The sequence below is a fragment of the Pan troglodytes genome, chromosome 5, assembly GCF_028858775.2.
Source record: "Pan troglodytes isolate AG18354 chromosome 5, NHGRI_mPanTro3-v2.0_pri, whole genome shotgun sequence".
Lineage (NCBI taxonomy): Eukaryota > Metazoa > Chordata > Mammalia > Primates > Hominidae > Pan > Pan troglodytes.
The window spans coordinates 167,392,580-167,413,174 of NC_072403.2; the positions used below are offsets into that span (position 1 = coordinate 167,392,580).

The 20,595-nt window shown below is 41.7% G+C and overlaps 1 protein-coding gene across 1 annotated transcript in view; it reads right to left on the reverse strand.

The window, feature by feature from the left end:
* NOX3 (NADPH oxidase 3) overlaps nucleotides 1–20,595 on the reverse strand; it is a 61,171-nt gene that overhangs the window by 24,866 nt on the left and 15,710 nt on the right. Inside the window, exons 6-10 of the mRNA XM_527546.5 lie at nucleotides 20,217–20,398; nucleotides 16,614–16,743; nucleotides 11,070–11,162; nucleotides 9,021–9,274; nucleotides 2,940–3,102 (exon numbers count right to left, since the gene is read on the reverse strand). Coding sequence (XP_527546.3) covers nucleotides 2,940–3,102; nucleotides 9,021–9,274; nucleotides 11,070–11,162; nucleotides 16,614–16,743; nucleotides 20,217–20,398 — 822 coding nt within the window. The remainder of the gene's footprint in view (nucleotides 1–2,939; nucleotides 3,103–9,020; nucleotides 9,275–11,069; nucleotides 11,163–16,613; nucleotides 16,744–20,216; nucleotides 20,399–20,595) is intronic.

Genomic DNA, 20,595 nt, shown 5'->3' on the forward strand with positions numbered 1-20,595 from the left:
AAAATTAAGATTTTGTAGGCTCCTGTATGAATTTTAAAATTTTTGGGGGTTCTTATAAGATTTTTCCTCTATATTCCTAGTAAAATAATTGGAATTTAGTAAAAATCATTGAAGAATTTTTTTGGTTACATAAACAAAACCTTAATACCCTTAAATTTTAAAGAAAATTGTGTACAGAAGCCATTGTGTATTCTTTTTGGACATGTAGATATTTATTCACTCATTGATTTATTCAATATTTTTACTATATATATAGTTATCACATGTTATATGTGTATATATATATGTATGAAGATATCCAGAGAAGCTATGTTCAAGGAACTCACAGTCTGTTAGAGAAAATAAGATTATTTCACGAATCTTAATACAGGAAAGATATGTGACATAACAGGAGGGCAGCAAAGGAGTGGTGGAGGTTAAGAGAAGGGGGAGGTGATTGTGAGTCGGGTGTGATGAGAATGAGACTTTGCATGTATCTGAGCAGGACTTGAAACGTTAGTTGGATTAGTGAGTGAATGAAAGTGAGACACGCTATCCACCACCATCTTCCTGTGAAGCATGAAGTGACTTTTAGTGTCGTGGAAACCATGAAGCAGTGAGCCACCTCTCTGAGTGGGATTTACTTGGTAGGCAGCAAGAGGGAAGGAAGAACTTAGGGTGGCTGAAAAATCATCACGAACCAAAACAAAGCATTGCTGTGAGGTCCAAATATCCCAGTCACTGTTTTGCTTGCTTTGTTAAATATATTATGGTGTAGAGGAAAGAAGATGAGCTTTGGTGCCAGAAGGATCTAGATTCAAACTCTAGTTCTAGTATTATTTAGCTCTCTGTGTGTCAGGGTCCTCATCAGTATTGAGAATATTACCTATCTGAATGAGCTATTATGAGCATTTAGTAAAATGACTGTCATTTCTATTAGCTTTGTGATCAGGCCTTAGTTTTCTCATCTGTAAAATGGGAATAAAAATGATAAGTACGACGAAAAGATGGCATGAGATAGTGCATGTAAAATGCCCAGTTCCCTTCCTGTTAGGTAGTCAGTGCTTGATAAATCTAGGCCATTAGTAACAGCAGTACTGGTAACCTATTTATACCTTTGGTAGATACAATCAGCATTTAGATAATCATCTATATTTCTGTACACACATTTCTATAGTAATATTTCCATATTATTTGTCTTATTTAGCATTAAAACTCCCTGTTGGATATGGATTCTTATTTCTCCCTTATGTGGATCAGGAAACTCAGCTCAGAGAGGTGAACTGCAGGCAGTATTTCAGTCAGGGTGGAATCAGGTATGTTCTTTGATGACAGCAAAATTCAGGTGCCGATTCTATGAGCAGGAATCCCACCGTCTTCCTACAGTATTGCTCCAGGGTTGCAGGAGGAGCTGGGGGTCACGTCTACCATGTGTTGGTTTTGTCATGGAAAGAGCCAGATGAACCTGAGTTTGAATCCTGATTCTGCCTTTGATTACCCATGTCTTTTCAGGAAAATCAATTTAATCTCTCCAAGCTTCAGGTTCCTTACCTGGAAAACAGGCCTTGTGTTACTTACTTTATAAGGTTGTTGGGGAGATTAAAAAATTCAAATGAGAAAATGTATGTCAAGAACCTGTCACTTGGAAACTCATGAAATAGTTAACTGCTGTTTCTTAGTTGGCAGAGACCCGAGTTTAGAGATCTTCTAGCCCTCATTGTCTGGGATGCTTCACAGAATACGATTTCTTGATAGGTGTTAGGTGAGGAAAGGTTCTGTGGCTAAATAAGCTTGGGAAAGACAGATGAAACAAAACTGAATGAGGCTCTTTTCTGTGGAACTTTTTTTAGAGACAGAGTCTGGCTCTGTTGCCCAGGCTGGAGTGCAGTGGTGCGATCACGGCTCACTGCTTTGAACTCCCTAATATTTAATTTTCTCGCAGAGACGATGTCTCTCTATGCGGCCCAGGCTGGTCTAGTGTCAAACTCCTGGCCTCAAGTGATCCTCCCACTTCAATCTCCCAAAGCGCTGGGATTACAGGCACGAGCTACTGCGCCCCACCCCGGCAGAACTTATTTAATGGCTAGTGGATGTTGTCTTGTGAGTGGGATGTTGCAGGAGCGTTGCTTAAGTTCCTTTGACTACGGAATTCTCTTTAGTGGATCATGTCAGGTGACAGATGTCCCATGGTTTACACATTGAGACCTGGTGGTTAAGTCAAGCATCTCCCTTTGATAGATGAGGACTCTGTAGACAAAGAGTTAAGCAGAGAAGATATGCAGGACGGCCCAGCACCAAGCTCGTCTGCCATCCTCACTCCTCCTGCATTCATACGGCTTTGGGTTACCAGGGCTCTTTGCCTACCATTGCTCTAGTGCCTGCTGCTGGTCCTAAGAGGGTCCAAGTATCGGATGGAGTGTCTAGATACGACAAAGGACGGAGAGAAATTCTAGAGGCATCTAGTTGTAAAACACACAGGAAATGACAAAAGGGAGATTCAGAGCGGGATGGCCACCCCACAGCAAGCCGGCCAATAAATCCCAATTGTGGCTTCTTGTTAGGACTGAGTCCACGAGAGGAGGACATCGAATTGTACACTTGCAACCACAGTCTGAAGCTAAAGAGACTAAGGACAGGTTGCCTCTTAATATTGCGAACTGCCACCCAGTCACATAGCCATTTGCAGCCTGTCCATATTTTATTGAGATGAGCAATTACATGTCCTGTAATGGCAATGAAGCAATAAAATTTATGTCTTGTCATCTTTAACAAGATTAGACATAACCCTACTCATAAATGTAATACTGAGTGGAGATTTTTAAGAACATAAGTATAGTTAAGGATCCTTGAGTTTATCCCTCATAGTTAATTAAAATCCTCCCCAAGAATCGGCAGGTGATAGATATAAAGACATTGAAACTTTTAATCCACAGAAGGGTGAACTAATGATTTTTCCATACCTTGCTCAGCTTCAGCGGGGTCTGTGCCTCACTGCATTTGTACCACATAGATTTCAGAAGAGCAGCGAAGGGAGTGACTCCGATCCCCGCGGCAACGCACACACACACTGGGTAGTGAAATACATCCGTCAGGGCAGTTCCAAAGGGCCCGTCCACTGCCAGCCTGGAATCACAGAGGACGCAGCCTATTTGACCTTCAGAACACCTTGCTCGTGAACCCAGAACCATCCGGAGCTGGTGCTTTTTATAGGACGTGTTTGCCAGTGCGTGCAGAGGTTGACTCTGTGCCTGAAAATGCCCTATTTGGAGAGCCTGGGGTTAGCATGAGGATTTCCAGCTCTGCCTTATTGGGAGACAACGAGGTTGTCCTGGCCCAGGCACTGTTCATGGAAGGACAAAGCCTGACATCTCTCGCTATAGCTCAGGCCTCTTCCATGTGGCATGCTCTCCTTACAGCTCTTAGAAGCTTGTTTTGGCTCCAAGTATCATTGAGGCTGCTGGAAGAGCTATTTCCCTTTCCACCCCAGCTGCCATCAGAGGGAAAAATCTGGAAGCATCAAGGAAGCTTAGCAGGCTTCTATTTCCTCTTCCTAATGTCATTCTTCCCTGTTTACATTTGGTCACACATCTTAGTAGGTTTATGTAATTTTAGTCTAATGGAAGCTATTCATTTGGAATAAATATAATTTTGAAGTCATTTGTCAGTTATGTGGAACTTCTAAAACCCATTATTTTAGATTATACTGACTCAAAATCTGTGGTAATTAGGCCTTGGGTAGCACTGGTATTTTTCTTTGCTTAGCAAATTTTTCTTAATAAGGATAAAGTATATTCATTGAATAAATAAGAGGGTCCTTAGCATGGTCCTATGCAGACTGGTCCCTGAGTTCTTTTCCATCACTCATCACTGGTTCTCACACTGGTGAGATATTAATATTCTTGAAATATTAAATACACAGTACTCCCTACTGCCACAGGGCCTTTGCATGTGATACCATTTTCCCTTGGAATAATCTCCTCCAGTTTCTGTTTTATTCTTTTTTTTTTTTTTTGTGATGGAGTCTTGCTCTGTCACCAGGCTGGAGTGCAGTGATGCGATCACCGCTCTCTGCAACCTTTGCCTCCTGGGTTCAAGCGACTCTTCTGCCTCAGCCTCCCAAGTAGCTGGGACTATAGGCACGTGCCACCACGCCCAGCTAATTTTTTTGTATTTTTAGTAGAGACGAGGTTTGATCATTTTGGCCAGAATGGTCTTGATCTCCTGACCTCATGATCCGCTCGCCTCGGCCTCCCAAAGTGCTGGGATTACAGGCATGAGCCACTGCACCTGGCATCTTCTCCAGTTTCTTCCCTCTCTCCTTAGTTGGTTAATACTTATTTCTCTGGTAGGTCTTATCCCAATCATTCTTTTCCTGTGGAAGACTTCTTGAACCCCTCAGATTAGGTTAAATCCCCTCTTATATAATTTATAGCTCCATGTTTCCCACCTCTATAGTCCTCATCACAGCTGTAATTTTACAATTTATTGGTGTGTATGCGTGATCTGATTGATTTCTGTCTAGAGCTGTGAGGTCTAGGAAAGTAGGAGTCAGGGCTGTCTTTGCTCACTGCTGTAATCCCAGCGCTCCCTGACATGAAGTTGTTCAATAACAATTGGTTGAATAAATTGTAAAGGGAATGTTTAAAATATTTCAGTCAGCAGAATGTATTAAATAACCTCAACTATTCCAAAAGCACACATTTACATATGAACAAAGATATGCTAATTAAAAGGTTTCTGAGTTATTCATAACCATTCCCTAAGGGGTGTCTGTTGAAGACACCGGAGGTTGGCCCATTTGAGCTTTACTATGTGTTCATGAAAGTTCAATTGGGTTTATTTTAAATTATTCTATATGCCAGACTTCCTAATAATTCAAATGAACTCTCCTCAAGTTAATCTTAATTAATAAGGCTTTATTACATATTGATATATGGAAATGGAAGAATAAAAATAAAAGGTCATTAACCAGAAATGGTTAGTATCTTAGCCCACTGTAGATTATTCCATAAATAATTACATAAAGGAAATTGAGAGAAAGAGAGAAAGAAAACCTGTCCATAGATTCAAATGTCTTATTGTTCATTTTTAAAAAATAATCAGTCATATTGGGAATTTATTTGACACTGATTTAAAAAGATGTCAATTAAATCCAAAGAAGAATTTTGTAAATTAATCCACAGAAATATACAATAAACAAATTTCTACATCTTTAGAATTGAAACTCAAAGCTACAGGAGAAAATATTTGGTCTAAGTTCCCTGCTAATACAGTAATCCTCCTGCCACATTCCTGAGAGATGCTCATATTCCGATATTAAACTGCGGGGCACCTTGTTCCACTTAGGGGCAATTCTAAATATTAGACAATTTGTTCTCATGTCTTACTGAAATCTGTCTTCTGACAACTCTCATCTTTTGCCTTTCTGAGAAGCACATTCCAGATCTTTTTCCTTTTTGGCATCTCAGGCCTTTAAATAGTTGAACATAGCTATCACGACATCCCAGTTGTTCTTTTTTGGGCCCAAATTTCTCCATTTCTCCAGATTTTTAACAATCTGAATCAGCTTCATTTGCACAAATTCTTGTTTACCACATTTATGCAGCTATCCCTGCCTTGATTTAGACACAGCGTTTCTAATAATGAGGCTCAGAAAGTGATTTGTCTTGCCTGCATCCCTGTCCTGTGAGTCCTTGTTGGGTAGTTCAGCAGCACCCCACCCTACCCCATTAAGTTCCAGTCTCATCTCTCTGAACTGACTGCATTTGCTCCTCTAGCAAACACTTCCATTGCTATTTCTGTGGTAGGTGACCATTCTTATGTTGCTAATAATAATAGTAGCTAACTCTTTGAGCACTTACCGTGTGCTAAGTATTATGTTAAGTGTTTTTATGGACTGTTATGTTTGATCCTAAACAAAGCCATGAGTACTATTATTGTCATCTTCATTGTACAGATGAGGAAACTGAGGCAGTGTGTTACATACATTCTCCAAGATCACACACAAAGTTGGGCTTTGAACCCAGCTCCTCTCACAGTGTGGGCCCCAGCTCTGGGCAAAGGATAGCTGGAAACTCCATCAACTGAGAAATTCCTCTGTTTTCCTTCAGAAGGTCTAGCCTTTTGAAAGAGCTCAGATTCTCTCCCTTTTTCTTGGGTTTAGAGGAAGAGGTTTCCCTGTTCTTTTTTTGGGCTTGCTTCCCCTCCTGGGCATCTCACTCACAAATTCCAGGGGCTGGATTAAATTTGTCTGGGATCCAAAGCAGTAAAAAGATATAGTGCTCTCCCTAATATGATTTAATTCAAAATTAAAACAGTGGGGAACTGTAAAATCATCCAAGGAAGTCCAATAACATCCTGATTCTTTGTATGTTGAAGATTTAAACAAATTCTAGTTTTTTGGAAGGCTTTGCCACTAATACATATGCCTACACACATACAGAGGCAGAGGACGAAACAAATTAGTGAATGGAGGGAAGCGGCTCTGTTTATACAACTCATTTTTATCGAGCCCGTAATGACTTACTGAATGACTGACAGTCAGGGCCTGTTCTAGGCCCTGGGGATGGTAAAGTGAAGCAAACAGAGCCCCTTTTCTCATAGAGCTTCCATTCTAGTGTGGAGAGATAGACAGTAAACAATCAAGCAAATATAAATATTTAACATGCCAGGTGGTGGTATGTACTATAAAGAAAAATAAAGTCAGCATGTGGCATCATGGCGATTGAGTGACTGCTGGGGGTTGTTTCATGTGCAGTGGGAAGCAAAGGCCTCACTAGAAGGGGACATTTGAACAGAGACCTGAAGGAAGAGAGGGAGCTGCCCAGCAGAGATGTGGGGAACAGCATTCCAGGTGGAGGGAACAGCAATGGCAAAGGCACTGAGGACTACATTCTCAGTGTGTGTGAACAACAAGAAAGCTGGAAGAGCTAAGCCCATGAGGGAGCAGGAGGTGGAACAGATGAGCCCAGGGAGGCCCTGGGGATCCTGTTGGAACTTGCAGCTGGCGATGCACTCCATAGGCAGAAAGCATGTCAGCTACTGAGTAACCAGTACCGAGTTCTTCTTGGGGGACTGGTTGAAATGCTATCTGGTTTGTGAAGGGGAAGGGTGGTTGATAGAACAGATAAGTGTATACACACAGGGCAGAAGCCAGTTAGCAAAAAGGATGAAAGCTTTTGCCTTGGCGATGCCAAGGGGAGAGCAGGGACCGAGAAAGCAGTTAGACACCGTGGCCTGTGTGTGTGTGTGTGTGTGTGTGTATGTGTGTGTGCTGGGGGGGTTGGTGAGGGTGGGGGTGCTGTGCAGTGCATCTACTTTTATTTTTGATTTTAGGCATTTGCTCTGCACTCTGAAGCTTAAAATTTTATTACATTGCTTCCTTTCCATTATAAAAAAGAAAATAGTCATGTGTTCTCATCTGATTTGGGGCTCTGGCTTGAGCAGATGATGTTTCTACTTGGCTTGGCATCATACCATTCTTCAGGACCCGTGTCTGAAAGGAGGCCTGTGACTCTTCCTACCCACTAAATACAACCAAGCCCAGGGTGCAGTTACAGCTCAGTAGCCTATGAAAACAGGGAGAGCAGGACAATAAGCTGACTACATTTTGTGTCTCAAATTTATTGTGGTACCTTGTTTGTCACCAATAAATATTTGTCAAACTAAATGAGATAAAGAATCCATATTGGCCCCAGGGCTTCATTAATTCTTTTGTCAAATCTTTCCTCTGTATGCACTGCATGTCAGACACTGTTGTAGGCACTGGAGATTCCGAGGAGGAAAGACAATGTCCGGCCCTCAGGAACTTCCATTTGAAGTGTCTCTACCGAGCTCCCTACCACAGTGCTCATGACAGTGGCTGCTTCTTGGTAGTTCCTGATACCCTCCAAGGATGGCAGAAGTAGGAATCTCTTGACGCTTCTTTTCAAATATGAAATTCTTCCAAAAATGTTTTTCTCATTTTTTTTTGGTGTCCCTATTCTTCCAGAGCCCCAAATGTGTGCTTTGCATGCTTTTGGGTAACCCTGCATGAAGAGTGGGAATTGACCCGAAGCCATTGTTTACTGAACAGAGCTGAGGAGTGGTCATTTACTTTGGGACTTCTGTTATGTGCCCAGGCTTTTTCTTTTTCTTTCCTCCTCCTCCTCCTCCTTCTTTTTTTTTGAAACAAGGTCTCACTCTGTCACCCAGGCTGGAGTGCAGTGGCGCGATCTCGGCTCACTGCAACCTCTGCCTCCCAGGTTCAAGCAATTCTCCTGCCTCAGCCACCCAAATAGCTGGGATTACAGGCATGTGCCACCACACCCGGCTAATTTTTGTATTTTTAGTAGAGATGGGGTTTTGCCATGTTGGCCAGGCTGGCCTCAAACTCCTGACCTCAAGTGATCCGCCCGCCTTGGCTTCCCAAAGTGCTCGGATGACAGGCATGAGCCCAGACTTTTCTGAATAGAGTGATGCTGTGGGTTGAGTGTGTCCCCCATTGATATGTTAAAGTCCTAACCTCAGTACTTAGGACGTGACCTTATTTAGAAATAGGGTTGCAGACATAATGAATAAAGCTAAGATGAGGTCACGCTGGAGTGGTATGGGCCCTTATATCCAATATGACTTGGGTCTTTATAAGAAGAGGACACAGAAACATAGCATCCTTGTTATGAAGACCCGACTTTACAAATATAATAAAAAAAACTCAGACTGTGATAGAAAAAAATGCCCAGAGTTGTCTCACTCATTGCAGGCTGCATAGAAGTAACCAGGTGATGCTTTAGGACCTGGGAGAGAAACCTCCTTCCTGGATCACCCTCTCTTGGCTGAACATTAGTCTTTTTTTCTTTTTCTTTTTCTTTTTTTACAGGAACAGATGTGTGTCTCCTAGAAGTCTACAAAATTATACTTTTTACACACATTCTCAAATTTAAACACAGTCTCAAACTCACCATTTAATAAAGATATTGCTGAATCAGGTAGCATGTTGATACATTAAGATACCTTACTTTTTATAATACTGCAATTTATACATGAGAGAAATGGGCACGAACCTTGGCAGGCTCTGGGGCTCCTGGAGGGCCTGTCCCTCTGCCCCAAAGGCCTCCAGTAGCGCTGCCGTCCAGTCTCCTGCTGCCCGGATGTGCACGCTGAAAAAGTCTTCCTGGGGGGCAGAGGTAAGGGTGAAGGGGTGCCACTCCAGCGAAGATATGGCTGGGCACTGCACCAAGATGTACTGCCCTGGCGCCATTTTAAAGCCACGCTTTTTCATGTGAAGTTCCAGGACTCCAGAGGGGTGGCTTACCACCTATGTGAGAGCAAGAGAGTTGTTTGCCTTTGTCCTCAAAATAATAAATAAACACCTTTCATTCCATCAAAGGTGTTGAAAATTTTAGATCAGCTTGTTTCAGGTGTGATTTACATATCCCATCTGCTGTTAGCTCCCAAAGATATGTGCCATCGCTTTCACATCTGTGTTTGCAACTCCAGCAAGAATGATGCTCCTCTCCTTCAGAGGGTGGCATTTGAAATAGCTGCACCCAGGTGCAATTGGTGCCCAGCATGTGAGTTCATGTGTCCAACGGCCAGGCTTTCCACAGCACAGTCAACCAGACCCAAGACAGTAGAAGCTTGCATATTATTATGCTTAGGGTTATTAAAATAAGTCACCACATTATCTCTGTGTTTTTAACATCTAGGAACATTTTGTTACCTTTTTCAATGATCTGCATCTTTTCTCAATGTCTTGTGAATTAACCCTCTTATTTCTTCAGGCTAAGTGAAAAACAATCTTCAAACTCACTTCAAACTCGTTTCTTGTTTTGTTTTCTTTTTGGTTGAGTCTCATCCTGTGTCCTGACTCCGCTCTGAGTTTTAGATGTAGGGAAGCATTGGACATGGTTTCTAGTAGTGTTTATAAAAGCTTTATGACTTGCTGCTTATCAGAGGGAAAGAGCTAATTTCCCTTCTTAGATTTCAATCTTGTTTCCTGAAAAATCTCTCCAGGCCCTCCTGTCTTCTTTTGTGAAAAGAGGTATAAGGGAACAAAATCTAGCATCTAGATACTGTGACAGTATTTTTCCGTTCAGAAGAGAATTTCACATCATTTTCATCATTGGTTCTAAGTTTTCCCTCTCCCTACTGGTATCTGTTCTGACATTGCTGTTAAACGGTCTCCCTAGTAACAGCTCGAGTAGGTTTCCAGAAGTTTTACAGTCTAGCTTTTGATACAGCCTGACATCCTTTGGTGCTTAACTTAAAAACAGCAACACAGAAACAGCTTAAAGCAGAAATAGGAAGCAATTTCTATACATCTGCTTTCATGAAGGCGGCTACAGAGATACAGGATTCTGTTAAAATTGTATTAGCAAAGTGGGATAGGCTTGGCTAATGGAGAGTTTCTTCTTGGACATTTCAAAAGCTGGGGGAGAGTATTTGGCACCTTTTCACTCTCCTAGGCATGCATTTTTTTGGTCTTGGTCTACCCCTTCCCATCTTCCTCCAGCAAGAGGTAAACATTGTGAGGATGTAGAGATGTGAGGATGGGGAGCAAGACTGAAAAATGCTATCAGGAGCATGCTGCTCATGAGGGTAGAACTCTATCTTCATCCTTCGTCTCCATTTTTCTTCCCCACAGTGGTCCCTCTTGCTCTGAACCTTATGGTGACTGTTTCCCTTTCCTCTGCTTGGTAGTCCCCAGTGAGAGTGTATAGATTTGAAAATGTTATTTGTTTGCAAAATTTGTGCCTTTACGTGGTGAAGAAGTGATTATCCTTCAAGTCACTATGACCCATGTAAAGCACACTCACTCCCCTTGCATTTCCCCCTAGAGAGAAAGCAAAATAAAGACAAAGCGGATCATTCCACTGCTGTAAAATAAACCTTTATCAGAATTCTGTGTGCCGTCTGGAGCCCTGATCCCTGTCTTCAGCAAAATTAGTCACACTAAAAGATGCTCAGGATACAAGCAATTATTAGAACAGAAGATGAGCCTCTAAATTACAGACAGTTCTGCAATAAAAATGGCAAATTAAAAACTTGGGCTAATAAAACATTTTCATCTACACTCAGGCTTTTATTCAGACATAAAGCTACATGCATACCTTGGTAATGACAACTTCTTGTTGAAATCGCCAGAACCTAATTATTCTTTCACATGCATACAAGACCACAGGGCCTAAAATCCATTTCCAAGCCTGAAGAGAGTAGCAGAGAGAGAGAGAAAAAGGAAATGAAAATAGAATCCAAATATTTTCAATTTGAACCAAATCAATATACAACATGATGGGGATTAGATATTTTTCCTTTAACTTTGGGCCAGTTATCAGCAACAAAGATGTCTCCTTGTATTATATACTATAACATTCAATTATTTATTGAAGTCTACAAGCTTATTTAAGAGATTAAACTCTTCTATATTGGTTTTTATGCTTACTTGATCAATGATGCCTTTATGTAATTAGAAATAATTGAATTTGCAAAGAAATAAAAAAGCAGATTGATGTTTATATTACATATGATAGGGTCGTAAATGCTCCCAAACTCAAGCCAAAGTCAAAGCTACATTACTCACCCAACACAGGACATAAGAAATTACATTTTAAAATCTCAAATAGTAACTTTTGGGGCCAAGAATGCATCACAACTACAGGGTCTGCCTGAATAAACACAGAAACACACACACACACAGTTATTTGGAGTAAAATATAAAGTCAATTTCCTGGCACCTTAAATTTAAGTTTATCTAATCACAGCAAAAGGCTCAATAATTGTCTAGAGAATTGTGATGGTGAAAATGTCCATTTTAAATAAATCAGATGCTATGTTAACTTTTGATGAGTATAATGTGCATTACTGATGATCAATTTACCAGCAGGCTATTGTATCAGGAGCTCTGTACAACATAAGGTGTCTTCCTCAGTGAAAGGGAAGAAATGGGAAGTCACAATTTTTGAAGAGTTCTATTTGTACTGAACAATCCCATGAGGCATATGTATTATCTTGATTTTACAGAGGAAGGAGTTAAGACTCAGTCAGATCAACCAAATTGTCCAAGGTCATAAAGGGACGAAGGTGTTTGGTAGAGATGTGAACTCAGGTATGCCTGACTACCCAGCCTGAGTTCTTACCAGGACCCCGGCTACCTCCCATGTGCATTGCCATATTATCGTGGTCCTTTCTGTCCAGCGCTAAATTGATACTGAGGCTTGTTTTCCAAAACATTAGAAATTCATGAACTCATTGAATTTTAGGATATTGCATGCTCTTGGAAATCTACTCTAATTCTTTTTTTTCTTTTTAAAATTTTTATTGTTTTCAATAGACAAATAATAATTGTATATATTCACGAGGTACATAGTGATGTTTTGATACATACAATGTATCATGATAAGGTCAGGGTAAATTACTCTATCCATCATCTCAAACACTGATTATTTCTTTGTATTGGGAACATTCTATATCCTCTAATTCTTTTAGAATTAAAAGAAGGAAAATCCTGACATTCTGGGAATGGGTCTGAGTTGCCTGGAGAGTCCAAGGTGGACCAGAGATAGCCAGGGCTAGAACTCAAGCCTTTTCATATGTCCCTACACTTCCTCCTAGGTTTTCTAAATCCACCACCTTACTCCTTGAATAGTATCTGGGGGGCGCGCAGGAAGGATGTCTCGGTCTTCAGAACTCAGACATTCACCACCCCTCACCGATTGACTCATTACTCAGTGCTCCCTGACCAGTCACCTGGCTCCGTCTCTTCTGTTGATGGGTCACAAGTCTTTTAGCATTATTTTTACTTCCTTTGAGTCACCTTTCTCGTTTTGTCTATTGCTTTTTGTTGATTTCTGGGTCTCTTCGCGTGGTCCCTCTTCTCACCTACATCAACCCTCTCTGCTTTTTTTCCTGGGGGGGCTCTTGGCCTCATAAAAGCTAGATCTATGGGGGCAACACAAGGCAACACAATTTGACCCACTTATTTTTTCTGCCTCAGTAGGGCCCAGCAGTGTGTTCAGAACAGCAAAGAGAATAAACCTTTTGTCCCCCTATGCTGTGGATGAGGTGGTGAAGATGAACAGAGTAAGGGAAATCTAGGAAGCATCCCTGGGAAGGATGGGGTTGGACCGAGCAAAGGAATCCTTAGGTCTCTTATGCTTGAATGAACCAGAAAGCTTTTTGAGAATTGCTTTGGATGTTTACAGAAATGAGAGCAAGAATGCAGTTCTTTCTAAATGGGCTAAAAGAAATACTGGCAAAGACACTCAGTCTTCATATATTTTTACAAATAATCTTCCCCACCCATTTTAGAGAGTTTGGGGCATCACACACTTCATTTTGGTGATGTCAAATCAGACACGATCTCTGATATTTTCCACGTTGATAAAATGTAATGGATTATTTTTCTTTCCATGGTTCAGGTAGGAGAATATAAGCTATTAATCCCCGACTCCATCTCAATCTTAGTATATCCTTTGCTCCAGGAGGAAGTAGCCAGTGTCGTTACCTATGTTGTGCCTGGAGCCCCTGGAAGTCAGGGCCTGAGGGAGAGATGGCCAGGGATGAATATTAGGAAACTGTCCTTGCAGTGATACCCGGGACAGACAAGAGAGAATCAAGGCAAGGAGGCCTTGATTCAGAGCAAGAGGGCCGTGTGTCAAGGCAGATGCTAGGCTGGGTGTCTGAAGACCTGGATTCTGGCCTTGGGGCCACCACCCCTCACTCTGTGCCACTAGGCACATCTTGAGATTTATTATGTTCATAACTTCCTGTTTTGTAAAATGGGAACTAGCTGGAGAAAATTGTTATTTAGTTCCCTCCAAGCTCTTAAACACTTTGGCTTTATTCACAGAGATAAGTAGAACGTTGGGGCTATGTACTTGTAGCTAGTGGCAGAGTGCTGACAAAATGGCGGTTATGGAAGCCAGAGACTTAGAGTGAATGCTGTGAATGGAGGAGAAAGTTCATGGCCACAGAGTTAGGGGCTCTGGTTCTTTAAGGTGGCTTTACTGGGAATGCTTTTTGTGACCATGGGTAAGACACTGAAACTGCTTGGACCTCAATTTCCTCAGCTATTAAATAATGGGGAAGAACTATTTAGTATCTAAGTTTCCTTAATGCTAAAATACTCCGTGGCTTCTTGGCTTTATTTTCTTCTGCTTCAAAAAATGCTCAAAAACTCACGCTACAGTGAGTATTTTATGATAGAAATAAAACGATGTTGATTCAAAAGCAGCAATAGTGAAACTTGTTTCCTTCACTTTCACTCCTGGTTTTTCATTCCTACCAGAAAATAAGAACATGCTGGCTTTGATTTTATTTTATGTGTGTGTTTATGAATAGCCTCTTTTTCTAGACAATCAGATCTCCTGGGGCAGGTCCCACGTGTCTGAATCCTGTCTACTGCATTGCCAAGCAATGCACTTAGGCACTCGGTGAAAGTTCGCTGAATTGACTCTACCTCCATCAGGGCTTTCTCCTTTACCACTAACAGCTTTCCCTAGTAATTACAAAGTGTCAGCCTTATGGTTACGATGAGTTGATGCTGTAGTTAAATGACATAAAGTGCTTCTTTGGCCTAGGACGACCAGGCATCTTTTGAGACTGGATTGCATCAGCAGCAAACCAGGAATCTGGAGTCCTGTATTCGTCAGTGCATTTGGGCTGGAAAGGGAGACTGAGACAAGCTGCGAAGATGAACAGAGTAAGGGAAATGTAGGAAGCGTCCCTGGGGAGGATGGGGTTGGACCGAGCAAAGGAATCCTTAGGTCTCTTATGCTTGAATGAACCAGAAAGCTTTTTGAGAATTGCTTTGGATGTTTACAGAAATGAGAGCAAGAATGCAGTTCTTTCTAAATGGGCTAAAAGAGATAGTGGCAAAGACACTCAGTCTTCATATATTTTTACAAATAATCTTCCTCACCCATTTTAGAGAGTTTGGGGCATCACACACTTCATTTTGGTGATGTCAAATCAGACCTGGTCTCTGATATTTTCCACGTAAGACAAATAGGGGAGGAGGGACTGCCGGGTATAGTTGGTTTCTTTAATCAGTTCCATTTACACGAGGTGAGGTACAAAGCGTTATCTGTCCTAACACTGGGAACAGTGAACCGCTGAAGGAGAAATGATACATATTCTATTGATCAGAGTACCGTGAAAACGCCCTGAGTTAAGAGAGGCAAGGGAGGAGAAATGGAGCTTTGTAGAGACCGAGTAGGTGTGGTGCAGTGAAGCGCAGGAACCCTTCCTTGTCCTTGGGATGCCTTTCGGATTCAGTGTCTATAAGACATCAGAGAGAATATCGTACAGTTCAGCCAAGCGGTAATTGCATAGCCCACACACGCTTTGAATCAGGATCCATTACAAATAATGGGAGAGAGTGACACCCTGAGTTTGGGTGTGCAAGGAAGTGGAGCAGGGGAGAGTTAGAGAGAGATGAGCAAGGCCCCCTCTTAATGATAATTAATGCCAGCAAACGCTGCTGGGAGCAGGCCCTGGTCTGTATTCATGAGGTGTGGGGGAGTATTGATTTTTTTATGGAGATGTTGTAGCTGAAAATTTTAGAGAGGTATTCATGTTCCTCATTAATATGCAGGTTGGATAGTGGCTACTGAGAGCTGAGTTTAAGACAGAGACAATCTATACCGGCCATTAAAAGAACCACAGTCTAACGGGCATATCTATTCTGGTTCTCTCGGTTTTAAACATTCCTCCTAGTACTTTCACCCTTAAAATCCAATGCTTAATTTAATATATTTGAGGGTTTTTTTTAAAACAACGCAATCACTTATATTCTTCATATGTTGATGACTTAATTTCCTAAATCTTCATCATTTATATACTATTATACCCTGTTATTCCATGTTTTAAGTTGTGTATTTTTGGACACTTATTTCCTCCTACTGTTTATCTGCCAGATGCATTTATTTTCTTTCAAGCATCACTTGGTTGTCCCAAAGATTTGCACTGTTCTAAGATACCAGAAGAGGCCAGATAGGAATATTACTTCTCTTTCCCTATGCTACCAACTGTAATGGTTACCACCTACCCGGGAAATCTGACTTTTCAGATCTGTGGACATTATCATCTACACACATTAATTAAGTATCTTCTTGGCTAACATCATCATTATTTCAGTTACAGGAGCTTAATTAGAACAAGAAGTAAATGCGTTTGACACACTAAGTTTTTGATCCCTAAAGTTGTCAAAAGAAAGAAGGCAAGCTTACAAAGAAGGCCTGAGCCTCATTTGGCTGTTCATTGACCTAGGTTTGAGCAGGGGTGCCAGTAATTCTCAGACTGGGATGGCAGTTATGCAGAGGACAGGTGGCTAAGGATGCAGGGAGCACAAAGAAGGATGGTGAGGCCCAAGGCTGACTCCTCCAGGGACATCATTGTGCTGTTATGAATTCCCACCATATCAGACACTAGTATTTAAAAGTAAGTAGAAGAATACATTTCAAAGCTGAACATAGTGCTTTTGGCAGTAAACCTCTTTAAAAATTATCTGTAACTTGATTTCTCCATTAGCACACTTAATAAAGAGTTGGCTTTGTCTAGTGGTGAAATGTGTTTTCTTTTTTCCAAGCCTGTAAAAGCTCTGTATTTTAACTGTGGTGACATTTATTTTTAAAAGCTCCTGGGTTCATTCTTACCGAGGGTTCCTTGCCAGAAAATTGAGGCACGGGGCATTGGGCCACTGTCTGCCATTCTGCATAGCGGTCTCTACAGCAGGTGATGTTGTGCAGAGAGAGACTGTCTTGGGTTTGGCCTCGAACAATCCGACTTGTTATTTAAGAAAAGCAAAACAAAACAAAAAGCAAAAAACATCAAACTGATTTTGAGCAGTCTTGTTCTCCCACAGGTATATATTCTACAGTGAGCTCTGAAATATCACTTCCAGTTCTTGAAACTCGGGCTGTCATTCATTTCCCCCAGCTTCTTTAAAAATAAGCATTTAAGAAGCTTCGAGTAACTTTGAAGATCCCAGAAAAGAAGGGCCCCTCTGTGGTATCCTGTGTTAAATTGAAAGTGTCTATATTAGAGAATTCATAATGAAGGGAAATTGTTTGAACACATCCTTTTGTAGACTGTTGAATTTAATTAGGTTTCATCTTGTTCTGATTGCTGATTTGGGCTAATTGGCTAACTTTGTACTATTTGGTTCTTTTGCAGATTTATTTAACTTCTACCCTCCTTGGGTTGTTTCTGAATGCTCAGAAGTCTTCAAGTGAAGAAGTCAAAAGAAGTGCCTGGAATAATGGTATTTTTTCCCCTAGTGACCACCAGCAAGCCAGTGTTTGACTCAGTCAAAATAGGTCACAATGGAGTGTGTCTTCAAGGCGGTATTGATACATTTAGGAATGGAAAGAGAAGGCAGTCTTAATGAGCGGAGCACTGGACGAAGAGTCCTATAATCCTGCTATATTATATTTGCGATGAGTGCACTCCTGACTGACCTTTGACAAGTAGCTTTGGTACAAGCTCCTAGGGTTTCTTCTTGGTGCACAGACAGCAAAGCCCAAGACATCAAGGTCAGGGAATCTGGGAATTGTTCAGTTCCTAGGTGTTTTTGAATAAAATGCATTGATCTGTTTTGAGAAACGTGCTACTCTAGACTGAGAAACCTTAGCATCACACAGACTTATGTCCTGGACAGCCTGTGGAGTGGTGTGGCCCCTGTTATATCACAGGGCATGGGAGGAGGGAGCAGTAATACGCCCTTGGAAACAGCCTGGTGTCAGCTAGAACTGACATCTTGGCTTTTGTCCCAGTCTGTTTTATGGAAGCCATCCAAACTTGATAACATCCCTCTGAGTTAGATGAGAAAAACTATCTGTAAATCTCCAATGTACAAATGATGCCCAGACATAGGCAGGGTGAATAGTAAGTGAGAGTCAGAGGAAAGATTCCAGATACTTTAACACTTTCATTCTCAGGCTGTAGGTAGCATTCCCCATAGTGTCTAAAAGAAGCCTCATATCATTCCACAAATGCTGTATCTTTTAAACATTTTAAATGTTTGAAATGTCTTCATCTATGCCATCCCATAATAGGAAGATTAGTGGGCCTTAACACATTCCAATAATCCTACTTTCACTTGGCACTTTGTGTAGAATTTGCAAATTGCTTTCGCTGTAAACAGTAGCTGTAGAATACTTCACACTGAGAAGATTAAATGAGGCCCTTATCCTAAAATAAGCTTTTCAACTAGGTTAAAATGACTAAAAATTTCATCTTATGAGATGTTATTTGGATATAAAAAATATCTCCAACGAAACACTGCCCATTGAAATTCTCTTGTGCTTCTACAATGCACCAGGGTGTGGATGTGGGGGACGTATGTTTAGGGGGGTAAGCACATCATGTCTGTGAATAGGGCTTCTAGACTCCCCTGAGTTATAGATAGCCTCATAAATGTGCTTCAGGGGTTAACAACCCCGGCGTCGGGGGCAGAATCAGCAGTAGAAAGGGAGGACTGACAGTCTCTGAGTTGGAACACACTGGGACTATACACACCATCCACCTTGCCCATCCCAAGTACAAAAAGGAATGTTGAGATTTCCACATTCAGAAGAGCCAATCCCAGAGACCTCTAGCTGAAAGAGAATGGAAAGCCTCTAGCCAGGCAGCAGAGTACTGGTGAATGTGGACTGACCCGGTTACTAAGGCTCAGCAGAGGCACAGGCAGTCTTTTAGGGTAAAATGCACCCTCAGGGGCACTTCTTCCTTGGAGAATGTGTTTCTGTCCACCAGCTGAGGGACCATGGGAGAAGTCTTAGGCACAGGCAGTGGCAGCGGCAGAACTGCCACCCACTTCCAGAAGTAGGGGGCTGAGAAGGCAGGAGCATTAAGGGTGAGGAGGGAGATTGGAGGGTTGTTGACTTGCGGAAGGGCAAATCCCAAAGCGTTGTCTGTGGGCCCTACATGGGACCCAGAGTCACCAAGGCAGGTGTGACTTCCTAGGCCATGCCACTCTGCAGCTATGCACTTGCTCTTCCAGGTCCGTGCAGAGTCGGAGGCCACCTCCGGGACAGGACCCTCCATGCTCAGCAGTGGCAATGGTGGGAGAATGAGGGGTGGAAGAGGGTATTCTGTGGTGCAGAAACAGAGGAGTTGCTGCTGGCAAGCCAAAAAGGGCATTAGCAACATTGCTGGCCACATTCTTGCTGGTGTTGAGGAAGGTTTAATTCCTAAAATGGAAGACTTGTTCTTCAGGGGCTTGCTAAATCAGAGTAAAGGTTTGATAGTCTAAAGACTGGTGTCCTGGATCTGACTCTGCTCTTTATTCATCATGGGACCTTGAGGGCATCACTTAACCCTCAGAACACCTTTTTCCTCTTTATGAAATGGGGACAGCAGCACCTTCTCTACATGACAGGACTGTTGTGGGGGTCAAGTTGATCATGTATGTATATGAATGTGCTTTGAAAATTGTAAAATGGAAAAAAAGGCAATCAGTTTTTGAAATAATTAAAAGGGACAAGCTAGTTCACAGACAGCAATCGATTTATTAATTAATCGATTTATTTATTAATAAATCGATTAATTAATTAATTTATTTATTAATAATGGTCCAGGGCCATTTATTAATATTTAAAGGATTGAAAAGCATTATATTTGAGGGTGAACACATCAGGGGCTATGCTAGCTTCCTGAAGAAGAGATGAACCGTATCAGACAGGTATTGAATGCCAGAACAGTGTTTTACGGGATGTCTGAGGAAAATGGGGTCCTAGAGGTCAAATGGGGAAACTGAGGCTCAGAGGACCTGAAGGGCTCACTCTGATAACTGGTGTCAGAGCTGGATCTGGACCCCACACCAGACTGCCCATGCCACACATTGTCCCTGCCTGAACAGTGGGTTTCCTAGTTGACGGTTTTGGTTAAGCAGAAGTGAAATCTTGGTGTCACAAATCTATATCCTGAGTAATCTGACATAAATTGGATGGCAGAACAGGTACTGAATGAAACATAGATCTACTGTCATCCTGCATTCATTAGAATTCCTGAATTTTATAAACATGCCAAGACTCACTAACAGAGTCAGCGAGGAAAAATAAATATAATACTTCACCATCTATGTAGCTTATTTTCAGTGTTACTGAAAAAGCGTTTGCCACAGTCAATGTGCTTTTCACACATTGTACGAGTCCTTTAGTCACCGCACGCCGGCTCCTTCATCTAAAGGACTTTCTAAGATTATTTTGGGACTCTCAGAGATAAAATCCTTGCAGAGGAGCGCAGTGTGGACTTACCCCGTCCCATGGATGGCCAGGCTGAGAAAGAAGACGATGAAAACATGGTGTGTGTACCAGAACAACTCATAGGAGGCCTGTCTGATGAACTCGGTTGACGAGGTCATGATCAAGACTAAAGCCAGAGAGATCACCAGACCGGTGACGCCCGCTATTGTCCTTAGCAATTCAGTGGTTGTGTTCTAAAAAAAAAACAACAACAACAAAAAAAGAAACAAACAAAAAAAACACCTTGACATTAAATATCCTGGCATATATTTTTTTTTTTTCATTTTTAGGACCAGTACTTGAGATTTCAAGCAGGGAGCCGTTCACAATGTTTCACTCAGAAGCGTGTTAGCCTCAGCGAGGATGCAGGCGCAGCTCAAGAAGCGAGCTT